Genomic DNA, 26866 nt, shown 5'->3' with positions numbered 1-26866 from the left:
GGGGTACTCTGCGGGGTCACATCACAGTATCTTCTGGTTTTGAGGATGTGTACGTGCGGGGAGGGGTCAAAGTCACCGGGAAGTGAGAGCAGAGAGGCGGGCACAGTGGGTCAGGGCCAGGACCCCTAGTTTTTCGCGGGCCCCAGAGGAAGGCTTGTGTCAGTGGCCCTTCCCAGCCCATTTTCTCCAGCTCCACACTCTGAGACACTCTTTAGCTCTGGTTCTATCGGCAACCCTGCAATGCAGGGCGCCTGGCCACCGATCAGCGCTGCCTGGAGGCGTCAGTGGGCCTGGCGGGGGGGGCCCTGACGCCTGGTGGTGTCAGCAATGCAGCCCTCAAGAGGGCACAGGCCCGGGGGGTACTCTCCAGGCGAGCAGCCCTGAGCCTCTGATGGCTCCCAGAGGACTAGAAAAGGCCATGCTCGAGGTTTCCAGGTTTTCGGTTTTCTCCGGGGCACGCTGGTTGTTTGAAGCTGGGAGGGCAAGACTGAGAAGGAACAGACATCTGCTACTAGTCATCCGCACCCCGCCACGCTGCGGGGCTGTGGGATGGGCAGGCAGGGCAGCCCAGGTGTGCGGCCTAAAAATGAGGGGCAGGGAGTGAGTGGGGGGACTGCCCTGAAATACAGTAAAGGCTCTGCCCCCCAGTTCTCCATAAACACAGCTCCCAGGCCCCCTCCCCCGAAAGGGGGACATCTCCAGCCTCGCTGTCCCCTTCCTCCCACCATCAGCTGCCCTCCTAATACTCTCCTCCACTGTGCAGAGAGCAGGCGGTCCGGAGAGGTTCCTGTGCTCCTGGGACGGGGCTGAGCTGACCCATTGCAGGCCCTTGCTGGGCCCAGGGAGAGGCCTGTCCTGGGCCAGCAGCCCGGTGCTGCCGACAGCCTCTTTCCAGACTCAGACCTCTGCCCTGGTCCTGCAAGTGACCGCAGCCCTCTGGGTCTGCTCTCTGGTCCCTGGGAGGTCTGTGCTTCCTGTGACTCTCCCAGTGGGGTGACAACCCTAACGCTGGTGCAGGCAAACCTTCCCTCCTGCAGAGCGGACTCCGGGCTTTGCGGGCCCTTTGCTTTCTCTCCTGGCTCTGCTACATCCAGCACCCTTGGGTGACGGTGCTCAGACTTTTCTGTGGTACCAATGGCCTGGGGCGTGTGCCAAAACGTAGGTTCCCAGGCCTCGTGCCAGAGACTTGGATGTAGTAAATCTGCAGGGGACCAGCGGGGAGCCCAGGAATCTGGAGTTTTAAAAACTGCCCTAGGGATGACCCAGATGCAAGGGGTTCCCAGACCACACTCCACGGGTGGCCCAGGGGACTCTGCAAGCTGGACAGCTAGCTGGGCTCAGCCTTGGTTGGTAGAGATACTCACATCTTTTCCATTAGAACCCTGCAGCTGCCTCCCGCCCCCCAACAGCTTAGGCATGAAGGGACCACTTGCTTTCAAGGACAAGTGACGCTGCTCACCTGGCTGATGTCACTGGTCCAAGCCGCCTTCTCCTGTCTGGACGAGGCCACAAGGATGACTGTGAAGGGTGGGGAATCCTTTGGCTCCACCCCGATCTTAAAATCCAAGTGGTCTGTGTCTTGGCCGGATCCTTTGGCTTCCAGGTGCAAAACACAGAGTTAGCAGAATGAGTGTGGGTCTTTCTGAGTTGGAAAACGACTGCACGATACCTGCCTCACCCCACTGGTGAAGGCACGGCATCAGTAGGGTACCAGGCCACTTGCTAGCTTCAGAACATCTTTTTTTTTTTCTTAAGGTGAGGAATCCCCACTTCAAAGATGGAGAAACTAAGACCTAGAGCGCAGAGTAGCTTACAACCACACAGGGACAGCTCCAATTCCGAGTCGGAAGAGCCTTTCGGAATCACCAGCGGGCTCTACCCTCGTTAGGCCAATGGGGAGCTGAGGTCCCCGGGGAGGACTTTCATAAGACCCCCCAGCCGGGCAGCGGCCAAGCAAGGTCTAGAACTGGCCTCACAGCTGCGCCCTCCAGCTACGCCAAGGTGATGCAGGGGCCAGGAGGAGAACTTTAGATCTTGAGCTCTTATGGACCCGGCTGGACATTTAGCTCAGTTGAGAGCTCCCCAAAGCCAAAGTAAATTCTAGGTATTTTTATTACTGCTTTTAACCCGAAGGGTTCCTTGAACTCTTTATTTGGAAAGACTAAGATCACAGTTCAGAGATTCCTTGCAACATGGCCACATTCTTCAGGCGTGCCCTGAATGGGGTGGAATGTTGTGGAAGGTCTGCTACAGCTCTGGTCTCTGCTTGCTGGCTATGTGACCTTGGGGTGATACCCTTCCCGCTCTGGGCTTCAGACGTCCTCCTGTACCAGCAGAGTGGGGCGTGACGGCTCTGAGGTCCCCGACCCTTCCAGTGCCGACACTCGAGAATTTGAGGGCACTGGAGAGCCTGCTCTGTGTGGTGACTCGAGGATGGGATGACGCTGGCTCCTCAGAAGTGGGGTGTCTGTGTGTTGACTGGGGGATGCATGGGGCCATGCCTCTCCCTTTCCTGGCCCTGGAGGGAAAAGGGCTTTGAGGACTGACAATTCCACTTGAGTCGGGACCAGCTGTGGCCAAGACTGAAGAAGATCATGCTGGTAAGAGCTCCGGGTAAATTGCTGCACGTGTATTTTTGCCTTGGGGGGGTGGCGCTTGGCTCCGCCCTCGGTGGAGGGTCATGAAGGGGGCAGAGCCCAGCTCCCGCTGCGGCTGACCAGGGCACACGCATGCGCACGTGTGTGTGTGTGTGTGTGTGTGTGTGTGTGGACTACGCCCCCAGCCCCCAGCAAACCCTGAGCCCGAGCCCAAGCCAGGCCGGGACTGGGATCTGGGGTCCTTCAGACACAGCCCTGCTTCGAGGAGCCCCAACCTGGGGAAGGGCAAAGATGGAGAGTCCAGTTGGTGCACCCCCAGGGGAGGGCCTCCAGAGCCTTGCTGAGGGGCCAGTGACGGAGGGAGACGAGGACCAACTTTGGTCCAATCAAGAGACAGTAGTGACCCCACCCCTTCACCTAAAATAATAAGCCCATCCCCCAATTCTGATTCCCCGGGGAGAGAAATCCCATGGACACCCCTACACGGCGGCTTTCCGAGCACCTGGGCACCACCCTCCCCCAGCTCTCCGCCCAGCCCCTTCTGGTTTGCTGGGGCCCCACTCACATGCTCCTCCCTTCTCCCCAAGTCTTGCCTCCCGTCCTGGTCGCTCCAACGCCACTGCGGGGGACCTTTCCCCTGCACTCCCTCTGGTGGTGGCACGTGTGTCCCTGCACACCCCACCCATTTCCACTGGAGGACAGAGATAGGCCCAGCTCCTCCCCGGCCTCTTCCTCGCGGCCCAGTGAGCCACCGTGCATGTAGCACACGGATGCGTGAAGGAGGGGTGCTCACTGAGAAGTGTGACCCCCAAACCCCATGGCACCGCGTCCAGGACCCAAGGAGCTTGGAAGGAGCCAGGAAGGGGGAGGAGGCTGTCACCTGCAGGGCCAGAGAGCTCCTTCTCTAAAGACCCAGGACCAGCCTCTCCGGGTCCAGCATCCTTCCCTTCCTCCCAAGAAAAAAAACCAATGCCCGGGCCCAACCTTTCAGGGTGAGTGTGTGTGCATCTGTGTGAGCACACACAGGCTTGCACGTGACTTGCACACTTACCTTCTTCCTCCGTGCTTTCTGGCTCCTCCAATAAAGTGCAGTCAATGAGGGATATGACTCCGTTCTGAAAAAGAGCAGGGGCCACCTTGAATCAAGGCGAGAGACGTGCTAGTTTCGGAGTTCCAGAATATCAGGGTGAGGAGTGGCTCTAAAAGTGAGCACCCACATCGACGCACGTATGTGTGTGGACATTACATGCCAAGCGGGTATTTTGGTTTTTAAGTTGAAGAACTTTATCTCCATATAGGAAGCCCAGTGAAGTGGCTCAAATGGGATTGCTCAGAGACGCCTTCCCCAAAGGAGGGCCAAGGTCGGGCTGGGGGTGGAGGGGCTAGAACCTGGCTTGCACGGCCTTTTCTTGCCCTACAGTGGCTCTGAGGCATCATCTGGTAGCCCTAAGTCTGAAGTTTGAACTCCCTCATTTTAGGCTAAACCCTGCACGTTACCAATAGGGAAACAGGACCATTTTACAGACCTGTCTCAGGTATTGTTATTCCGATTTTACAGATGAAGAAATGAAATCAGGGAGTTAAGCGTCTTGCCCAAGGTCACCTCGTAGGTAAGTGGCAGAGTCTGGAAAGAGCCTCATGGGCCTGTTCTCAGCTCAAGGTCAGTGGCTGGCTTTTAATTATTAGGAATATCTGGAAAAACGCCTCTTATCCTTGAGTGTCTGAGCATCTTTTAGGTGTGAGATCCCTTGATCCTGTAGTGAGAAATAAAAGTAACCACCACTGTGCTGGTTGTAAAGGACGTCCACAAATTCTTTGATACCCCGTCCTTCAAAAGGTGAAGGCTACTTCCCTTCCTCTTGAGTGTTAACTGGACTTAGTGACTTGCTTCTCATTAAGAGAATAAAGCAGGAGTGATGGTGTTCAGCTTTGGGGTCTGCAGCCTCCTGCTTGCTCTCTTGTTGTTTCTTGGACCACTTGTTCTGGGGGAGGCCAGCTGCCGTGTCATGAGGAGAGGGCTACAGATGAGGGACGAGGCCTCCTGCCAACAGCCATGTGTGGGAGCCACACTGGAAAAGGATCCCGGCCCCAGTCGAGCCTCAGATGACTGCAGCCCCAGCTGCCATCTTGACTGCAACCTCATAAGAAACCCTGAGTCACGTATGTCCACACAGCAAAGTTGTCCTGACTTCCTAATGTGCAGAAACTGTTTGTGACAACAAATGTTTGTTTTAAGCAACTCCAGGGGACTTTCCTGGCGGTCCAGTGGTTAAGGCTCCACACTTCCACTGCAGGGGGCGTGGGTTCAATCCCTGGTCCGGGAACTAAGATCCCACATGCTGTGTGTGGTGCAGCCAAAAAAAAAAAAAAAAAAAAGGCACTCCATTTGGGGGAAATTTGTTACACAGCAACAGATAAATAACATAACTGACGATAACAGAAACCTGGCCAGGTGGCTAATCTATACGTGAAAATGTCTGCAGGGCAGGCTGCCACCTAGAAGGCAGAGGGGGACCTGGAGAAAGTATCAAGAGTGGGCCCCTGAATCCTGCATTCTGCTTCTTGTTTGGCTCTTTGGTGGCCCTGGGGGAGCCCCCCAGGTCTTGCTGGGCCTTAACCTGATCACTGATGTCACTGGGCTGGACAATCTCCAAAGCCCATCTAGCTCTAACCTTCTCTTACTTTAAGTCCCAAAAAATTCTTACGGTAGTTTTAGATCTTGTGGAGTTGTAGCAGGTCCCTTTTAGGAGGACTGAAGGCATTCGATTTCCAATGGGAGTATTTAACAAGAAGTGGTTTGAATTTTAGCTTTGGTTTCAGAACACAGACTCTGGAGCCAGACTGCCTGGGTTCAAATCCCCGCTCTGCCACTTGCTGGTTGTTTCTAGAAGCCACAGTTCCCTTATTTATACAATAGGGAAAGTAACAGTATCTGCCTCAGTGGGTTGTTCTATGAATTAAATATACATGATGTATTTGGGCTAGTGCTTGGCTCATAGTAATCAGCATGCAAAGGCTTGCTATTATTATTATTATTACAAGTTCACACTACATAATTAAGAGTGACAACGACTATTGCCTATTGAGCACTTACTATGTACCATGCATGGGGCCATGTGTTTTGCACCCACGTCCTCACTTAAGCCTCATAGCATTCCCATGAAGTAGGTATTTTCACTCCCATTTTTTAAAAAAATAAATTTATTTATTTATCTTATTTATTTTATTCTTGGCTGTGTTGGGTCTTCGTTGCTGTGCATGGGCTTTCTCTAGTTGTGGCAAGTGGGGGCTACTCTTCGTTGCAGTGTGCAGGCTTCTCATTGCGGTGGCTTCTCCTGTTGTGGAGCACGGGCTCTAGGCACGTGGGCTTCAGTAGTTGTGGCATGCAGGCTCAGGACTTGTGGCTCACGGGCTCTAGACCGCAGGCTCAGTTGTTGTGGCGCACAGGCTTAGTTGCTCCATGGCATGTGGGATCTTCCCGGACCAGGGCTTGAACCCGTGTCCCCTGCATTGGCAGGCAGATTCTTAACCACTGCACCACCAGGGAAGCCCTTCACTCCCATTTTGCAGGTAGGTAAACTGAGGCTTGTTGAGGTCACCCACTGGTAAGTGGCAGGGCTAGAATTTGAGTAGCTCTCAGATTCCATGTTCTTTACCAATATGCTAAGAGACTTTTAAAACTCAAACAAACATATAAACAACCCCCCAAACCAAAATAAGATAAAACTAACAAACGTAAAAGCACATGCTTTCAGACTAAAAAGGCCGTCTTGAAGTCTCCAGTTCAGCCTGCCCCTACTGACCCCCACCTGCTGGGGGAACCATCCCCCCAGCCTGGACAGAGATCTTCCCAGGAGAAACTCCAGAGCTAATAAATAATGAAGGCTTTCCTTGATATATAATTTGGTTGAAACTGGAGTCTTCAGTGTTTGTAAATTAATTTCCCCTTGTGCAGCCGACCAACTAATGCGTTGACATGTTAACATAAGCAGTATATTCCCTGAAGCCACTGCTTGATCAATTAGCTCTGCAGGAGGTTACAGGCCAGGCATCCAGGGTCTGGAAGAATGGTTTCCCTGATGCTCTGGCTTAATTAAGGGCACCTTCTGGCCCTTTCCAGGCCACAGCGCATTTAGATTTAAAATCTCCAGAAGTGAGCTTCCACGGGGATGAACACAGTGCCGGGGAGACTGTCGCTTACAGAGGCAAGGGCTTCATACTTCCCAGAGCAGATTTACGGGCACCTGCCTGCATCTGTGCACGCCTCTGCTGAGGACAGTCATCCCTGTTTTGCAGATGAGGAGGTGAGGTGTGGACAGGTGTGGGACGTTTCCAGGGTCACACATGTGTAAGAGACAGAGGTGGGACCAGATCGTGAGCTCACAGCAGCGGGATAAGCCATGTGCTGTGCTGGGGAGCAGGAGATTCTGCCGGGGGTGCAGAGTCTTGTGCTGGCAGAGTGAGTGCCCGAGGGCGTCAAGAGGGGGCGCTGTCTGAGCTCTTTTTGGTTGGAAATGAGACAAAGGCTCTGGCTGCTGCTCTTCCCTCAGCCAGGTGCCACCATCCTCCCCGGCCCCTCAGATACACGTACACGGGCCTTTGAAGGGCTTGTCTGGACCCCCTGGCTCCTCCGCCCCAGCCCCCAACTCTGGGGGCTCCTTGAGGGGTCTTCGTGCTCGCTTTCCCATTTCCCACGATTTCTCCAGTAGAAAATCCGTCAGTGGCCTTCTCATTCCAAGCCGCCAGTCAGACCGGGGCGCATGCGTGCACACTCACGCGTCTCTGACACCCTGGTCCACCCTGGGCCCGCGGTCAGGGTCAGTCGGGACCCCTAGGGTCAGGGTGGTGTCTGACCCAGCAGCTTCGCTCCCGCCGTCCCTACCTTGGTCAGGTGAAGCTTCCCACCAGAGCCTCTGGTACAGATGATCAGATGCTTAGAAAACAAGAAGCACTGTCGCTCGCCCTCTTTCTTTAGGGACAGAGACCCCAGGCGCCCCCTGGTGATCTTGCCCTTTTCAGACATGGGCACCTGGATGAGGGATCCTGCGGATGGAGGAGAGAGAGCCTGAGTGCATCTACCGGAATGACCCTCCGCCTCTGACCTGGCTTTGAGGCTGCAGGTGGGGCTGCGATGCCAGCAGCCAGGGCAGTGGGACAAGGCAATCCTAGTTCCTGGTAGCAAACACGCACCTCGGACCCTCCCTCCAGCCCCTCCTCAGGGCCGGGTGGTGGGGTTTGGGGGGTGCAGAATGACGAGAGAAGCTCCATGCAGGAGCTTTGACCTCCCAGCCAGGGCCAGGGCCTTGGAAAGCAAAGGAACCCCAAAGGACATGGCTCATGAGGTGAGAATGCAGGGCTGGGCTGGGGTCTGGGGGTGGCAGGAGGTTGAACAAGCGGGGAGCTGGCTCTGGCCCAGAGGGATTAACAAGATCCATTGGGCACCTGCTGCCACATGCAGCCACTGCAGACATGACCGATTGGTCACAGCACGCTCTGCTGCAGAGCCCAGTGCCGCCTCTTCGGGAAGCCCTCCCTGACTGCCCAGCCCTGCTCTGGGCCACCATTCTGCCTCCTGCCCACGTTCATCACTGCATGGAACCCTTTCCTGTATCCTGACTCTCTCTCCCCTGCACAGTCAGTTCTGGAGGGCGGCGCAGGGTCTATTCTCTGGGCGTCCCTTGGAGACCTGAGTTGGCCTGGCATGAATAGGGCAGGCGTCCTTGGTGGTGGGCAGTACGACTGAATAAATGAGAAAGGGCTTGCTGGGTTCCCCTGTCTGATCTCCAGGTCCAGCCCCACCCCTCGGGAGGGGAGGAACGGCTTTGGTTCAGGGTGATGAAGCAGATTCCTGGTCTTTGAGGACACTGCTGACCCCAAGAGAGGTCATTCTTCCGGCCACCTCCAGCTTGGGCACAGCACAGCTCAGGGGGAGCTGGGAGTCAGGCTAGGCTGGCTCTGGGCTCAGCAGGTCCCAGGGTGGGCCTGTGGGAAGGACACAGGGACCACACACAGGGGCTCAGAACAAATTCCACATTGAGGATACTCGGGCCAAGGGCAGCAGGGGCCAGAGGCAGCTGCACAGGCCAGCAGGAGGTGCTGGGAAGCTCTTCATCTAGTCAGAGAACTCCAACTAGATGGAAGGAAGGCGGGAGGTCCATCCTGAGGTGAAGTCACCTCTAGGGCACGTGAGCAGAAGCTGAGTTTCCCATAAGACATGGAATCTGAACCTGAAAGGCATCGCAGCTCTGACATCCCCGAGTTGGAAGTCAGTCCCCTGGGCCACAGAGAGCCTCTCCTGCCCCTCTCAATAGGGCTGTGACCCTCAAAACTGTCCCCAAGGTCAGCTGAGGCCCAAGGGTGAAGGGAACCCTACCCAGGACCACTGGGACCACGGCCTCCCCCAAGAGGCGAAAGATGCCGAGCAAAGGACAGAGGGACTGACCCACGTCAACTCCATCTCAGACCCTGAAAATGCTTGAGATTCATAGAGCCGATTGGAATCTGTCCTCATCCTCCGCCCCCTATTCTCTCCCCAAAAGGACATGTCAATGTTTACTATGATGTACAATAGACAAACCAAGACCATCTGGGAAGAATTATGTTTACATCTGGAGAGAAGGAAACTGTGAAAACCAATAATACCAGCATCGATATCTATAGATACCGACATCTACATGTAGCTGTCGCATTCCCCCGGCAGGCCCGGAATACTCTGCAATCACGCTTGCAGGTTTTGGCACGCGGCAGCCCAACCAACTGGTGGTGTCCTGAGTGCCGCGTGCCTCTCGCTGCTGGGGCCAACCTGGCGGGGGGTTGGAGAGGCAGAGCACACAGGCCATACCTTGTCTCACAAAGGTCTGGCTGGTGTCCAGGAGGATTTCACAGCCTTCAATGATCATGCGCTCAATGGCCAGGTTTTTCCGGATGTTCTCTGTTTCACTTACTTCGTCGTGCATTATCCTGCGGGGACAGGAAATGACAATCAGAGACAGGCTGCCCCCACCTCCCAGGGTGGAGGGAATGCTGGGTCTCTGGCTAGACCTCGGAAGAAAGCCTGGATTCTCAGGTGGAACCTGTTGTCATGAAAGGGGAGAGAGCACGCATCTCTTGAGTGCCCGTTGTGTGTGTGCACTTTACAGGTGTGATCTCATTTTATCCTCTGACAGCCCAAGGAGGCTGAGAAGCAGGTCTGTCTGATTTTAAAAAGTCTGAACCGGGGACTTCCCTGGTGGCGCAGTGGTTAAGACTCCACGCTCCCAATGCAGGGGGTCCGGGTTCGATCCCTGGTGGGGAAACTAGATCCCACATGCATGCTGCAACTAAGACCCAACCAAATAAATAAACAAATAAAATAAAAACTTTAAAAAAAGTGGCACGTGATTACCAATAATGATTACGAGGCTGAAATAAACTTAAAAAACAAAGTCTGAACCACATGGAAGAGAGACAGCAGAACTGGGAGGAAGATGGCAGTAGAGGGGACATCCTTTGTTCATTACCCGGCCCCTCATCCCACTATTGGCCTTATTTCCATCCAGAGTACAAACCAAGCTCATTCCTGCCTCAGGGCAATTTGTACTTGCTGTTTCTTCCCCCTGCACACTCTTTATAGGGTTGTTTCCTTAATGTTTGGGTTCTGGAATGGCTTATGTCTGGAGCATCTGGCAATCCAGCTGGCTCAGGGGAAGACTGACTTCAGTTTACTTCTATAGGCTCTGGCACGACCGGGAAGTAAGCAGGACACGGCTTGCCCCTTCATCTGAGAATACAGACAACTTTTTGTCCTTGTTCTGACTGCTGCAACATCCCTCCTCTCCAGGAGGTGGCACTGTTTAACTGTTTTTGTTTTTGTTTTTTAAAGAGCGTTGGTGGGAAAAGGTAGGTGTGAACTGCCAACTTTGCTAAGACCCTGGATGGGTCTCAGGAGTCTTAGGAAAGTAGTGAATCATGTTTTTTTTTTTTTTTTGGAGGGGGTCTGGAAAAAGTACCCCACCTACTCTAAGGAAAGCACAAAGCCTCCTATTTGTCTGCTGATGCATGAAATTCCACAATTGAGACCACTAAGAGAGCTGATTAATGTGTGTGTGGCTTACAAAGTTCTCTCACAGCCATTATCCAGTTTAAACCCCCCAACAATGAGAGATGACACTGGTGGAGCTGGAGCTGTGATTAGTGGAATCAACACGATGTTGAACAAATTACTCAACCCCTCTAATCCTTACTTTCCCCATCTGTAGACTGTTGGGGTGAGGATGGAAAATAATGCATTTCATGGGCTGACCTCATGCCTGGCACATGACAGGGGCTGGAATAAAGGGTGGTGATCATTGCCATTATCAGGGCTTCAAAAATCGTATTGTAAAAAAAAAAAGGTGGTATACTGTAACTCGTTACTTATTCTGGGTATCAGACTGGGGCATCAAGATGGGGTCTCTGCTTTAGGAGCCTCGGTTCTCCACCCCCATGCCCCTCCTCCCACCCGGGCCCAAGTGATGCTTTTCTCAGAAGCCCAGGCCTTAGCCTTCTTCTGGAGAAGACATGGGACAGGGAGGCACCTTTCAGGGCATCTGCAGTTCCATGGATAGGGATTTATTTTTGGAAGTAGTCCAAGGCAATCAGGACCCTCTGTCTTGATGAGGGTGGGGACTTTGCTGAGGCTAGATTTGCTAAAAAATAAGGGGGTGATTCCAAGGTAGCAAAACTAGTTTTGCTGTTAGACATGGATAAACTTCAGCTGCTCAGGGTCAGTGGCCCCAGGCTGGGATTTGTGCTGGAGGGGCTGACACTGCACGCGCAGCTGGGGGTGCTGGGCGGGGCTCCAGGAAGGCAGCCCGGGGTTCCGGGGCCTGAGGCTCCTGGGGGAACCGGAAGTGAGGACCTGGGTTATCAGTGAGCCCAGGAGTTAGGGGTTCCGGGGACAAAGTGGGACAAAGGCCAGAGGTAGGAGACAGCCAGTCCCGAGGGGAGAGGGGTGCAGGGTTCTGAACACTGCCAGGGAGGGCTTGGTTGCTGGCTTCCTGTCAGGGCTGGAGCTTTCCTCAGGCCCCAGGGGAGGGCGCCAGGAGGAAGAAAAGGCTGTTGTCACGTGACGGGAAAACCCTCTTCTGTGCTGCTCGGGCTGGGTTCAGGGCCAGGTGCAGGTGATCAGGGGGACAAAAGAAAAGCAGGCTGCATACCCAGGACCCGGGGTGGGCAGGGGAGGGGATTGGGGTCCTGCCTGCACACCTGCCTGCACTGGGACAGGGCATCCCGTGGTATCGAGGAACTCACAGCCTCAAGGGGGTCCCAAGTCTTCTGCTTGGGGAAGAGTACGTGGGATCTGGCTCCCTGGGGCATGAGAGAACTGGGGTCCACGACCCATGATGGTTTTGTTAGTCTGCAATCATGCCCTGCTTACATCTCCTCCTTAATCCTCCGCTCTGGGGCCTGTGCCCTGCCCTGGTCCAGCCTGGTCCTCCCTCTGTCCAGCCGGGAGCCATGGCCTCACCGGCTGCCATTCGTTGGACATGGGCAGCTTTTGTAGGGCTCTGAGTGGTCGGCAGGGCGCCAGGCAGGGCTGAGGGCTGAACCCCACACCCTGCAGACCCATCCTCCTTTGCAGATCCTGGCCGCCTATCTCTGACCACAAGGCCCCTTCTCACCTCTTGGCCTGCACCGGTGGAGGCCCCAGGCTCAGCCCTTGGTTCATACCTCATTCCCACCTAAACTCACTCCCTTGGTGATCTCACCAGCCTTGTGACTCTAAGTACCATCTCCGAGCTGACGATCTGGTATATCTTGGCTCCCTGAACTCCAGACTCAAACACCGACTCCCTTTTTGTCATTTCCACCGCCGTTGTCCATCTCAGGTCCAACACACCCCCAGTAAAACTCCAACGCAGCGAGGAAGACTCTCCCTCCAAACCTGCCCCTCTGGCGCCTTCTCCATCTTGCACAACGGCAATGCCATCCTTCTGGCTGCTCGGCAGAAAACTCTGGAATCATCCTCGACTCTCATTTTCTCTCTCTCCTCACCTCTCGTCCATCAGAAACTCGTGGAGGTTCCACCTTCAGAAAACTCCAGAGCCTGAACCTTCTCACCTCCACGGCCACCCCCTGGTGTGGCCACGCCCCCTGCTGCCTGGGCTGTGGCCGTGCCTCCCCCCGTCCTTCTGCTCCTGCCCGTGCAGCGAGGAAGTTCCCTGGGCTTCGGGGAGTGAAGGAGGACACGGGAGGGCCTCGACTAGGGGGGCTGCGGCCTCTGACGGTGGCCCAACCATGGCCTGTCCACCAGCGGACACTGCCTGCTGCTGAACGGAGCCTGAGGCACATGAAAGCCCGACACCCAGGACCCCCTGGGGCTCCTAAAGCCACCGGTTTTGACACATGGACACTGGAGAACCGAGGAAATGGGCAGAGAGTGCCTGCGAGTCCTGGGCAGATGCCTGACCTGGGAGATGGGCCCACTAAGTGCCCAGGGCCCTTTCTCGGACCCCATCTGTGCCAGGGACAGCGTACCCCCCATCCCATCTCACTGGGTGCCCACCTGGGCTGGAGCTGTAAACCCCTCAGACTGCTCTGCTCCTGGGGACCCGGCTTCCAGGTGGGACAAGCTGTGGGTCCCCCCCCACCCCGGAATCCTAACCGGAGCACGAGCTTTTCCCATCTGGGGCTCGGCAAACCCCGGGTGGGGGCACCCTCAGCCTGGGCCTGCCCACCGGTGTGGGACCCCAGCGGGGCTCACCTGGACAGCTCCTCCAGCTTGGACTTGGCGTAGTCCAGGCTGTTGCGTTCCACGTGCTCGTGAGGGGTGTGGGCCAGGAGCTCGTGCAGCGTCAGGATGTACCTGGGGATCTGCAGTGGGGAGCGGCGGGGACAGGACCAGAGGGCCAGAGAGACAGAGGCAGGGAGAGAGACACAGCAATGAAGCAAGAGAGAGACGGAGAGGCAGAGCAGGGTAGACAGATGGGGGGGGGCAGGGTGGGCAGAGAAGGGGGCTCTCAGCTCCGAGGACCCCCACGAGCGGGGCTGAGGAAGGACACCCACTGCACTTCTGATCCCAGACTCTCTTAACTTGGAGGCTCTTCCAGGGTCTTATCTGGGACGAGAGCCCAGAGCTTGAGGTTCTGCCCCGCAGAAGGCAGGACCTGCCCCTCACTTCCTGCACGGCCACCACCAGCCAGGGTCGGGGGAGGGTCCTAACCCCGTTCGTTCTCCAGGCAACCGGGGGTTTGCAGGGCCGTGGCGCTCGGCACTGTGCGCCCCTGCCCCCAGTCAGCCGCAGCCCTCCCCGCGCATGCGCCCTGGCAGACGGGGCGGGCGCACCTGGAACATGGGGTAGGTGAGGAAGGTCTCCAGCGTCCTCTCCTCGCAGTCGGGCTTGGCCTCGTAGTGCTTCAGCAGCTTGTCGAAGTCGCGGTTCTGCTTGCAGTGCGCCAGGATCTGCAGGCTGTACTGGTGGTTGCGGACGAACTCCTGGTAGATGTTGAGCATGGGCAGCAGGATGTCGAACAGGTCGGCTGGAAGGAGGCGGGACTCAGCGGGCAGCGGGGGCGCCCTCAGCTCCCCCAGCCCCACCCGGGGAGGTCGGGGCGCGGCTCAAAGCCCCATCCCAGAGAGACCCCTGCCTTCGGAGATGACTCTGGCACCACTGCCCTCTCCTAGGCCAGACAGGGTGGCCCCAGGCATTGAGACCACAGCAGATTCACAGGTTTTTGAGATGGAGCCCTGTCTAGTCTGACACCTGTGTACCGGAGGTCAGAGAAAGGAGGTAAAGAGGGTGCTGCGGTGTGCCCCCCGGACCCCCTTCTGGACCCAGGCACTTGTTCCCCAGCTCTCACCAGTGCGGGGGGCTCTCAGCTGCGTTCTCCCTTGCTGGGAACTGCTCCCAGCTGAAGGAAGCTGCCTTGCACAAGCTGGGGCCCAATGACAGGTCCAGGTCGGGGTGTGAAGGCCAGCCCCTGCCTCGATGGGGGATGTCCCTGAAGGGCCACCTCAGTTCCCGAGCTTCCCTGGGGTTGGCTGAGGCTTCTATTGTAACTGCTGTGTCGTCCACTCCCCCCAGTGCCCTGGCTCTGCCAGGCTGTTATGCTGAGGGGTCCCCAGGGGCCTCCATCCCAGTGTGTCCCACCTGTGACTGTGACCTGTCAGAGGTCACAAGGTGAGTCAGGAGCTGGCCTGGAACCAGGTTTTCCAACTCCCCCATTGCAGCGCTTTCCACCCCATGATATGCTTTCCCGAGTCTCTATCCCTTCACCTGTTGGTCCCTTTGTCCCTCTGTCCCTGTCCTTCCAGACCTCCCCAGCTCTGCAGCCCCTGGCTCAGTGAGGTGGACCCCCTGCTCAACCCCCCGTCTGTCTCAACCTCCTAGGTATCTAACATCCTGTCCTTCTAGCTCCCAAGAGCTCAAACCAGCCTTTCAACACTTGATGGGATAGGATGGACCCTCTAAAACCTCTGCTTACTAACCCCATTAAAAAGAAAGACAATGCAACTAGAAATGATCATACAAAGTGAAGTAAGTCAGAAAGAGTAGACAAATACCATATGATATCACTTATATGTGGAATCTAAAACACGACACAAATGAACTTATCTACGAAAGAGAAACAGACTCACAGACATAGAGGACAGAATTCTGGTTGCCAAGGGGGAGGGGAGGTGGGGGAGGGATGAAGAGGAGGTTGGGGTCAGCAGATGTAAGCTTTTATATATAGAACGGATAAACAACAAGGTCCTACTGTATAGCACAGAGAACTATATTCAGTATCTTATGATAAACCGTAATGGAAAAGAATATTAAAAAAAAGAATGTATATATATGTATAACTGAATCACTTTGCTATACAGCAGAAATTAACACAACATTGTAAATCAACCATGCGTCAATAAAATAAAATAAAAAAAAGAAAGACAAGCTTTCCTTGGAACAAACTCTAAGTGGGAGCTCTTACGTAGGGCATCCAACTACCCAGTGGACAACCTCTTCAGCTGTATGACTACAGAAAGTGCAGCCCTTGTCTTTCTAGGGCTGCTTCTTATTTTGACCTTGGAGAAAAACAAAATGGTGCCACTCCCCCTGGAAGTCTCCTGGCCCATGGGCAGAGGAGCCTTTTCAGCCTCAGCTGTCCTTTCACCTCCCTGAGCCTGTTCCCTCGACCCCATAGTGGAAGTGACACCAACACTCACCTTCTCCTATTGAATTAAGTGAAAGGAAGATGGTACCCAGTGTGGGAGGGGCGGGATGTGGGACGCACTCCTGTACATCACTCACAGGAGTGAGGGCTTGGAGAGCAATGTGACGATGTGTACACAGCGGGGAGTCCATCCCCATTGTTTCAGTAATTCTACTTCTGGACACCTGTCTCAGGGGAATACTCTCTAATATGGAGACAACTTCACATGCAGGGATGATTATTTTTAGTAGCAAAAAGGTAGAACAACTTTAAGAGTTGACGAAGGGAGATGGCTACATAGATGGTGGCAGATTCACAGGGCACTGGAACATTATACAGCCATCAAAAAGCATACTTTCAGCTTGAGAAAACACTTATGCAATTATGTTAAGTAAAAAAAAAAAGAAAAACCCACAGCAAGATTCAAATTCTATATTCAGTATGTTTGCAATTATGTAAAATGGAAAAAAAAAAACACCCAAGATCTATGCATAGGAAAAAAAATTGGAAGGAAACACACCGAAGTGTTTACAGTAGTTATCTTTGGGAGGCAGAAACGTTGATATTTTTAAATGTTTCCTACTTTTCTGGATTCTCAGATTTTCTCAAATGGGTACCTATATATTATTTTTAAAAGGGAAAAGCAGATAAGAAACTAAAAATATATCACTTCCTCCTAGAAATGTAGCTTTTGCCAACTTCTCTTTCCTCTTATGCTTCCTCTGAGGGATTCTGTGAGTTTTTAAGGGGCCACTCTGTTATATTCGGGAAGGACAAAAGTGCCACCAGCCTGGAGGTGTGGCCCCTGCACAGGGACTTCTCAGGATGGGGGCGGAGGGGCAGGAGACCTCTGCCAGGGCTGCTACTCACCGAGGACCAGAGTGGGCCAGCTGGAGATGCGGGCCTTCAGGCCTTGGTAAAAGATCTGGTGCAAAAACATGATGGTCTCACTGGAAGAGAAAGCACAGGGTAAGCTCCGGCCAGGAGTTCCTCTCCTTCCAGGTGTCCCCTCCCACCAAGTTCAGTAGAGCTGAGGGGCCCCAGGGGGGAGGACAGGGGCTGTCACTGCCTGTGGGACTATAGCAGCAAACCTTCTCAGGTGAGACCTTACGAGAAACCCCATCAGTGGGATGGACCCTACAGTCTGTGGGGCCTAATGCAAAACCAACATGCCGGCCCCTTGTTAACAAATGATTAAGAATTTCAGGATGGTGACAGCAGAGCCTCAAATTAAGCACGGTTTTTCTAAGCATGCAGTCAAATGCCCATGAAGCCGGCCGAGGAGGGGGCACTCCGGCTGCTGGCTTCCCTGGGCCCCTCAAGTCCCCACTGGCTCTGTCATTGGGTGCTGTCCCCTCTCCCAGGAGTTTGTGTCCTGAAGGCAAACCCCCAGCCTGGGGTCGCACACTCTCAGGGCAAGGGCAGGGGGTGGAAGGTGCTGGGTGGGCGCAGAGGCGGCCCTGAGCTGTGAGGCACAGGAGGCCGATGGGGGCCTGGGACCCCATGTTCACGGTGGGCCTGGGGGGCACGGGGCTCCCTGACCCCAGGGGAGTTTGAAATGCCCTGAGAACCCCACTCTGCAGAGAAAACAGGGTGGATGGGGAGAAAAAGGGTGTGAAAAAGAGAAGAAGGGAGGGCTGCAAGAGAGAAAGGGGTGAGGGAGGTGAGAGGTGGTGGTGGGGAGAGAGAACAGAACACAGCACCTACGGCTGAAGAGCCCAGCCTATAACTCCATCACACCCACAGGATGTGCAGAAGGGCTGGAACCGGTAGGGCCTTTAACAAGTATCTAAGTAGCAGAAACACTCCGAGTTCTCATTCCTGAGAGTGGGTCCTCTCATTACTGTGAATTAACTGTCATCTCCCTGAAGTCCCGAAGGAACAGGCCCCCACAGGTGTGGTGACACTGTGATTTCTGGACTAGGGGCCCTGCCTGATGGCTGAAGTCATTTGCAGTTTTCAGGTAACAAGTCTGTGACAGATTCACCCTTGACAGGGCTGGTTTCTTCCTGTCTGTGGCCCCTGAACTAGTTACTGAATAGATAAACATGTACTGTACCAATGTGAAGAACTTTAGTTGTCCACATGGGAAGACCCTTAGAAAAATTCAAAAGAGAACAGTCCAGGGGTGCATGAAAGTGCACAGAAGGGAGAACGTGGGCCCTGATGTGGGGGAGGGTGGAGGTAGGAGGACTTTCAGGGGTTCCTGGGGAACTGGGAGGCTCTGGATGACCCCGAGCACTGCCACAGCAAGACTCAGGGCCCCATTCCCGGGCAGCTCCCACAGACGGCTGCAGGATGCACTGTGCAGGATTCACGGCACGGACTTGTAGGGTAGCACATTAGGAACATCATAAGCTGGGACTATAAAAATATATTTGATGAAGCCTCCGTTTTTAAAGTACTATAAACTGTGAGGATTTCACTTGTCATCCTACTACTCAGAAACTACCATTGTTACCTATCTGATAAGAAAAAAATGATCTCATTTTGATTCGATTTGCTTTACAAAATCATTGTGAGTGGGTTGGTTGAACATTTTTCCTTTGTATTGGCCATTTGAGTTTCTTCTTTTGGGAACTGCCAAGTCATGTCCGTTTACTATTTTCACTTTTATTAATTTAAAATAACTCTCCATATTAAGCGTATAATCTTAACATATACATTGCAGATATTTTTTTGCTCAGCTATTTGCCCACTGATTTTGTGTTTGGTGTTTTTTGAAGTTTTTCCATTTTGCCCTATGAGATTTTCTTTCTGCTTTTTTGCTTCAGGCATCATGTCTTTTCCCACTCAGACTGCATACACACTCACCTATATTTTATTTTACTATTTCATTTTTACACATAAATACTTAACTAGAGTTTACTTTGGTGTAGGATGTGAGTTAAGGATATAAACGTAATCTTTCTCTCAGTTTGGTTAGCCAATTGCCCCATTTTATTTATCAAATACTCCAGCTGCTTTCACTGCTTTGCTAGGCTGCCTTTTTTGTTACTAAATTCTCATACATGCCTGAGTCTGTTTCTGGACTTTGTATTTTATTTTGATGGACTATTGGCCTATTCTGGCAATAGTCTCACGCTGTTTTCATTACTTTTAATATATTTATAAGCCTATAATACATTTTACTTAATGTAGGAAATGTTTCTTTCATTGTTTTTTTCAGAACATTATTATCTATTTACATGCATTTTACTCCTTCAGTTGAACATTAAAATCACTCTGCTAGGCTGCACTTCGATTGGAATTATATTGAGTTTATAGCATGTTTTGGGTGAAATGACATCTTTACGACATGGAATCTTGCCATCCAGAATGCTGGCCCACTTTCTGTTTTTGTACAGCCTGTAAGCTTAGAAGGATTTTTTATAATTTTAAACGGTTGAAAAAAAATCAAAAGAATATTTTACGATAAGTAAAAATTAGATGAAATTCACATTTTAGTGTCCATAAGTAAAGGTTTATTGGAACACAGCAACATCCATTCATTTAGGATTGCCTAAGACCACCTAGTTTTGACAGAGACCCTCTGGCCCACAGGGCCTAAAATACTTACTATCTGACCCTTGACAGAAGAAGTTTGCTGATCCCTAGTCTATGTGAATGCTACCCCTGAATTGTGCAGCGCACAGCCGGGGCAACTATATTCTATGGCCCTGCACACTTATAGTCCAGCAGGGAATCTATACACAGAAGAATTCATTATTTAAGTGCAATGAATGCTACAAAAGGGGCAGCATGGGGGCCCTGGAAGCACACAACCAGGGAACATAAGCCAACGGTGACAAGGGGCATGGGGGTGGTCAGGGACATCCAAGGAAAGACATGAAAAAAGAGTAGGAGACAGCTGTCATAAGGAAAATAGGAAGGACAGTAGGGTGGGAAGAATTCTAGGGAGAGGAAGCGACTCGTCTGCTTTGGGAAGTGCTCATTTTGCCTGGTTCCCTTCTTGAGCCCAGAAAGGAATGTGACTTGCCCAAGGCTGGTCCTAGGTCCACAGGGCTTGGCCGGTGGAGGGCAGAGCCAGGCCTCTTCACTCCAGCCTCACCCTGTGCCTCCTCACTCCCCAGCCCATGCAGACAAGACGAATTGATGGCAGCACACGCCCCCACTGAGCCTCATCATTCTTCTCGGCCCAGGACTCCAGGCAACCACTGCCAATCAATCAGAGCGGGCATCAAGATAGGAACCATCTGTCCCCCACGCGGGATGCCTCTCATCACGGGGCAATGCCTGTGGTTCCCAGCACACGTTGCTGGGCATGGTTTTTATTAAAGGGAAATAGCCCAAGAGTATATGCTCATTGTTTCGGGTAAACAAAACCTGGTGCACATGTTTACTTCAAAGATTCCCCCCGCAGCCTTCGAGAAGCACACAATTAACCCCCTCCCCAGCTCTGCAGCATCCTCCGTGAATCTGCCAACCTGGAGACAGGCCTCTCTCTTCTCAAGGACTTCTTTTAAAGAGCTCCAGCAAATGAAATCACCAAATTAGCATCAGGTGTCTAATGTGGCTGTACATTTCAGCCTAAATGCAAATCCAGGGGAAAGCTATGTGCAGAAATCCTTCCAGTGAGTGGGCTGGCAGCTTCCACCCTTGACCTGTGACAAATACAGACTCTGTGCTGTGGTCCAAGGCAGGGAGACCTGGAAGGTTCATGTCCCGGATCTGGCCTCCACAGCACCTACACAGTAAGAGGGAAGGCTGGGCTCACATACAATCGAAAGTTCTCGATGGTGCAGGCGTGGGCAGGAGCATGTGCTGAGACCTGCACTGTGGTGAGCAGGCATGGGGGGTAAGGAGGATGGGGGTCGGGGGAGATTCCAGCCCATTATTTAACAGGGCAGCAGGGGGGAAGCACAGGCCTTCACATCAGACAGAACTGGGTTAAAATCACAGCCCACCCGAACCCTGAGCACACCCCGTCACCTCTCTGATCTCTGGTGTCAGCCTCATGGGGCGTCTCTGAGGATTGGAAATTACGTAGGCCAAGTGCTTACAGAGAGCCTGGCACCAAGCAGGCCCCACAAAGCACCATCTTAATGTGGTGAGTGTAGTCCAAAACAGTCATGCCAAGTGCTGTGCAGGGTTGCTATACAGTTAATGAAAAAATAATTTCAGCTGTTCTTTGTGCTCACAAAAAGCACAGAGGTTACGCCAGTGAAGCTTGTACTCTTATGTACCCAGTGGATCATATAGTGAGGGGTGAATGATTAGAAGGCAGTCATTTTCTAGCTCTTCCTGCCCCGCCCTGGGCCCTGGGGGGGAAGGAAAGAATTCCGGCCTGCTCCGGATTGAGAACAGGGGCCAGGGGGTGGAGAGAAGCCAGTCACATCAGACTGGCATCCATTGATAGGATCATTGGTTCTTCTTACTTAATATTGTAAGAAAATATAGTAAAACATATTTGATTAATTTTCAATGTTGAATCAACCTTGCATTCCTAGGATAAATTCCACTTGGTCATGATGTATTATCCTTTTTATATATTTCTGGATTCGATTTTATAATATTTTGCATCTATGACCATGAGCGATATGGGTCTGTAGTGTTCTTTCCTCACAATGTCTTTTTCTGATTTCAGTATTAGAGTAATGCTGGCCTCACAGAATGAGTTGGGAAGTGTTCCCTCCACATTAGATTTGAATTGAGTTTCTCACAGGGTGCATCATAGTGAAGCTTTCTTGTTGTAATAATGTCTAGCTCTTATGAGCACTTGGGCTATGCTGGGCTCTGTACTAGATGCTTTACATGAGCTCTCATTTGATGCTCCAACACCTACAAGAGGCAGGTCCCATTCCCTGGTCAGTGTTTCCAAGGACCGCTAGAGTCCATATTCTGGAGGCCTTAACGATTGATCAGGCTGGGGCTATTCTGACCAGGATCAATGCGACTGCTAAGATGGGAAACAGTCAACCTTGGGCACATTGTGGAAAAGGAGAAACAGGCCTTGCAGGGGCCTGGAAGGACACCAGCAAAAGAGGGGACTTTCTTCCCTCCTGTTTATTCCCAGTTAAAGGCATCTGATCTGATCCATGCAGTGATTAACAGACAAAAATATAAAACCATGTTGTGATTTGCTTCAAACAACTTTTGAACACATTCTGTGAGTTGGTATGAATACTCTTAACCAAAGATTACAGGTGAAAAGAACTCCACTGAATGCAGTGGAACAAAATTATGCAAAGATTAAATAAATACAAAAGGACACCTTTATCTCTTAGTGGTTATGATCAACAGTCACCAAGAGTTTGCAACTGTGGCCTAAAATGCAAGGAGAGCACAAACAACCTAGAACTGTAACAATGTTTCCTGAAGTATTTCTCAAGTAGGGCCGTGGCCGAGTCCCCAGTACAGGCAGTCCCCTGCGGTTGTCTCAAGGCTCTCATTTCCGGGTGCTCTGGGACCTGCAAACTTGTTGGAAATGCAATCCCTATGCTCTACTCCAGACCTACAGATTGAGAAGCTCGGGGTGGGGCCCAGCGCTCACGTTTGAGAAGCTGTGACTCCAGCGGAGCTGTCCGGAGTTTATTCAGGAAGAAACAAGTTCTTCACACTTTACAGCCAAATTCCAGATCATTGAGTTTAAAAGACCCAATTGTAGTTTCTGGAGAAAATCTTACCTGATTTCACAAAACAATAATACCTATTTTCTTTGTTTTAATAAAGAAGTCAAAGCATTTATTTACTCTCTAAAAACTGTGTTCGAAATGTATATTAAAAAGCAACCTTGTAAGACCCAGTGATTCAGTTTCTAGAAGGTCTAATGAGGCTAAAAGCCACTCCCCTCCTCCTGCTCCCCACCCCCACCATGTCCCCACACTCCGACACCTCATCCACATTCATGGGGTCAGCATCCCAATGTCCCTGTCCTTGTCCTTCTCCCAGGGACTTTCAGCATCTCCAGCTCAACCTCTCAGAATCAGACCCACGTCCACTGCCTCTACCCCATCTCCTTCCGGGTGTCCCACAGGTCCCTAAACTCATCACAGCACACTGGCAGGTAAAGGAGTAGAGCAGGGCACAGAGAAGGTGACCCTGGGTCCCAAACACCTCTGCAGAGGGCTTGGATGAGGGCCAGCTGGAATTAGTGAAATGATTGAATGATGGATACTTTAAAAGAAATGCAGCTGAATGAACAACCTGGAGCACATAGTGATTTACTTTAATTCCTGGATGAGAATCATTTGTAAATAGCACTCTGTTGATATGTTTTCATATTTGTTGCTTTTACCTAGTTTACCCAATTTTAATGCCTACCAAAAAGCTCATTTAAACCATTTCCTAAGACTTTTAAAAAGAGGTTGACAGCAGAAGGGCAGCCATCAGCTCAGCCTTCTCAGGTAACACAAACCCCATACGAATGGCCAGAGTCACCATTTGGGAAAAGTAACTGCTTTCGTAAGATATATGGGTAGTGTGATACAGAGCCCAACTCTTAGGAGACTCAGAATTCTAAAAATTTAGACCTGGCTTCTAGATCGTTATGACGATGATATTAAGGTAGAAGAATGGAACCCATTTGGTTTTTTGTAGCTTGATTTATAACTTGTAAACATTTAAACCAGGGTTTCTCAACCTTGGCACGATTATTTCTGGTGGAAGAATTCTCTGCTGTGGGAGACTGCTCTGGGCACGGTGCGATGTTTAGCAGCGTCCCTGACTTCCACCCACTAGATGCCAGTCGCAAACCCTCCCCCGCAGCCCCGCCAAGTTTTGACAATCAAAAATGTCTCCCATATATACACTAATATGTATAAAATGGATAACTAATAAGAACCTGCTGTATAAAAAATAAAATAAAATAAAATTCAAAAATTCAAAAAAAAAAATTGCCTCCCAGGGATTGCCAGCCATTGATCCTACTTGATCCTTCTGAAGCAAAAAATAAATTAAAAAAAACAAAAAAATGTCTCCCAGCATTGCCCCAGTTGAACCACTAGTTTAGACATATACTACGTGGGGCTCTATTTGTATTCCTGCCTGTAATAGCTGGGGCACTGGCTTCTCGTCATGGGACCTCGGGCAGCTTCCTTCCTCTCTGGGCCTCAGTTTCCTCCTCTGCACTTGGCGGGAACTAGTCAAGGGCTCGTGTCCAAGTTCAGTGCCGGCCAGGCACCCTCTTCCCGCCTCGGCCAAGGGCTCCGGGAGGGGGCGCTGAGCTTCAGGGTGCTCACCTGTTCAGGAAGATGCTGCTGACATCGTCGTGCGTGATGGGAGGCTTCTTGGAGCTGGCGGCCATCCGCAGCGGGCGCAGGAAGTTGTTGACAAGGATGTGCAGCTGCTGCACGTACTCGGCCTCGGCCTCCAGCATGCTGAACACCACCTGGTTCCTCTTCCGCATGCTGTCGGCGTGCGGCGACCGGATGTAGTCCTGGATGATGGTCTTCCACTTGCGCCGGCACAGCCAGCCCCGCAGGAAGCTCTGCACCTGGGCGCCGAGACCAGAGGGAGAGTCTCCCGTTAGCCACAGCTGCTCTGGTCCTTCCAGGCTGTGAGTGCCCCAAGGGCAGGGGCCAAGGCCCTGTTGTCCCCCATGCCGGGCGCGTAGGGAAAAGAGCTGAGGCAAAGATCAGGCCTGGTGCTTCTGCCTGCATGGTGCCGGGCAAGCCCTGTGGTTCCTCTAAGCCCGTTTCCCGTCTGTGCCATGGGGCCAATGAGATGATGGCTGGACTCTAAGTGAGGTCCCTGCAAGGGAGCATTGGCATCTCCTGAGAACTTGTTAGAAATGCAAATCCCCAGGCCCTGCCCCGGCCCTCTGCATTTAAACCAGATCCCCCAGGTTGCTTTGGCAGCATCCTCTGAAGGAGGAAAAGTGTGGCCCCGAGTCCCCATCACGGGAGGGGGCTTGAGCATAGAGGGTTGCCAGGCTGTGCTGGGCATGGCTCACACCGCTTCTTGCCTAATGACTGGCCTGAAAGCCCAGAAGTTTCAATGAAAGCTCGTCTGGATAGAGGGCGATTATCAAATTCAGTGCGGCAAATTAGTTAATCTCATGCTTGGGCCTCATCAGCGCCCGCCTGGAGCCCCTCCTCTACCTCCGCGGGGAAATGAAGACAGACACTTGACTTGCCTGACTCGGAGTTGGGCTGCTTGGCCTGGCCTCGTTCTGGCAGGAACTTGGGAAGGGCCTCGACTCACAGACACAGAGAACTGTTTTAAGATACGCACGCTTCCAATCAAGGCACCATGTAGCTCCTCACCATTCCTGCTGCTGAGCTGTGTGCAAGCTCAGGGGCTGCACAGGGAGGGCCCCAGGGCCCCAGGAGCAAGGGTGCTGGGCGGTGCTGGGGTGGGGGCACCTGGAGATCCAGGGGCCGCCTGCCAAGGCACTCATCAAAATATTATCAGCTGCAAAGGGCACTGGCCATGCACAGCAGGTGCAACCATCCGGGTGCAGACCTTTGGCCAGGGACGTCTGCCCTGGGGAGGAGAGGCCTGGCCTCAGCAAGACAGATCTCCTTGAAGAGAGGAAGCTTTTCTGGATAAAGGAGGGCCTTGCTCTGAAGCCCCAGGAGGGTGAAAACAAAAGGAGGGAGGTGCATTTCAGGTGGTACTTAACAAAATGTTCCAACCAGAACGGCTTTGCAAAATGGGCCGGAAAGCCCAGTGGGGCCATGGCAGAGAAGGAAGGCCAGCGCATCCCTGCCTGGGTGGGGCTTGGTTCAGACCCCAGGTGGCACTGGTGGCAAATCCCAATGTCCATGGGGGCCTGGCAGGTCCTATAGATCCCGAAGCCGGCTGGGTGGGCACTAATGGAGCAGCAACTGGCCTGGGGCCAGCAGTCACTGTGTGCAGGAGGTGGGCCCGGGGCTGCAAGACCTTCTGCTTTTCCAAGAGATCGTGTGTCGCAGTGACCAAGGATGTGGGCTCTGGAGCTTGGTGGCCAAGGTTTAAATGTCACTCTGCAAATACTTAGCTGTGTGACCTGGGGAAGTCACTTGGCCTTTCTGTGCCTCAGCAACCCATGTGAAACGCAGATAATAATAAAACCTCAGAGGGCTTTTAGTTAGGAACAGATTCATCTACATAAATCTCCTAGAATAGTGTCTGGCACATGGAAAGTGCGTAATGAATGTTAGCTCTTCCTATTTTTAAGAAGCCAGAAATACATATTTTTATGTGAAATGTTTAGCTTTTAAAGCACTGGCAACAAATTAAAAAGGGAAAAAAAAAAACACCGTGTGGGCTAAGAACCCCAAACATGCTGGTAGGCTGAACTTGGCCTGTGGGATGCCAGTTTGCAGTTTTCTGGTCTGGATGGCGCTGGTGTCCTTTTACGCTCTCAACAAGGAGGATTTTTTGGTTTCGTGTGTTTTTCTTAGGGTGAGTCAGGCTCCCCTGCTTCAAGTCTGGCAAGCTGCAAACACAGACCATACTCTTCCCCTCCACACCCCCCTCCATGGGGGGGCCCACGGTGTTGGTCAGTATCCCTGCCACTGGGCAGCTTTCTGATACCTTCTGAGATGTCTCTCCTAGCCTCTAATAGTGTAAAACCAGTGGGGCCAGCTAAGGGGTGTCACAGAGGCCGGCTCCCATGCTGACCTCTGCCGGGGATGAAAGGGGGACGTGTTTGCAGGAGAGTAGCTGGGGGGAGGGTGGGCATGCAGGGCTGTGACAGTGGACATGTGGCCTGGGGTATCATTGAGGCTGCCCAGCGTTGTGAGGAAAGCTCTCGGCTCTGAGTCTCACAGCCTGGGTTCCTGCCCTGGCTCTATCCACTCTTTCATCTCTTGGAGCCTCAGTTCTCCTATCTATCAAATGGGCTGAACCACCCTACCTCACAGAGACAACCAGAAGACATGGCTCGACGAGGTGCTGGTCAGGGGTGAGGGGCTGTTGATTCTGCCTTTGGGGCGGAGGTGGGAGTGGTACGCCTGAGAGCAGTGGGACAGTAGGTGGACACTGCAGACCCTGGGCTGTGCCAGGGGGCTCTCTAAAGAGGACCAGGGCAGCTTTGCCAGCCCCGAGAGATGGTACAGACCTTCTTGATTTTCTTGATGTCACTGTCTTCGTCATTGGGGGTGACAGTCTGGGTGGACTGGATGCGCTCATTGTCCTTGAGCAGGGATGCGATCTGCAACGGAAACACGGGTCAGCTGCAGGGGGCGA

At 52.7% G+C, this 26866-nt stretch overlaps 1 protein-coding gene across 1 annotated transcript in view; it reads right to left on the bottom strand.

Annotated features, from left to right (window-relative positions):
- RASGRF1 (Ras protein specific guanine nucleotide releasing factor 1) overlaps window positions 1-26866 on the bottom strand; it is a 106943-nt gene that overhangs the window by 43364 nt on the left and 36713 nt on the right. The window contains exons 4-12 of the mRNA XM_068538117.1: window positions 26739-26831; window positions 23932-24185; window positions 16622-16701; window positions 13902-14095; window positions 13321-13430; window positions 9439-9557; window positions 7480-7640; window positions 3649-3712; window positions 1460-1596 (exon numbers count right to left, since the gene is read on the bottom strand). Of these exons, the coding sequence (XP_068394218.1) occupies window positions 1460-1596; window positions 3649-3712; window positions 7480-7640; window positions 9439-9557; window positions 13321-13430; window positions 13902-14095; window positions 16622-16701; window positions 23932-24185; window positions 26739-26831 (1212 nt within the window). The remainder of the gene's footprint in view (window positions 1-1459; window positions 1597-3648; window positions 3713-7479; window positions 7641-9438; window positions 9558-13320; window positions 13431-13901; window positions 14096-16621; window positions 16702-23931; window positions 24186-26738; window positions 26832-26866) is intronic.

This window comes from Eschrichtius robustus, chromosome 1, assembly GCF_028021215.1.
Source record: "Eschrichtius robustus isolate mEscRob2 chromosome 1, mEscRob2.pri, whole genome shotgun sequence".
In the NCBI taxonomy this organism is placed as follows: domain Eukaryota; kingdom Metazoa; phylum Chordata; class Mammalia; order Artiodactyla; family Eschrichtiidae; genus Eschrichtius; species Eschrichtius robustus.
This window is presented reverse-complemented; position numbering and strand designations above follow the sequence as displayed.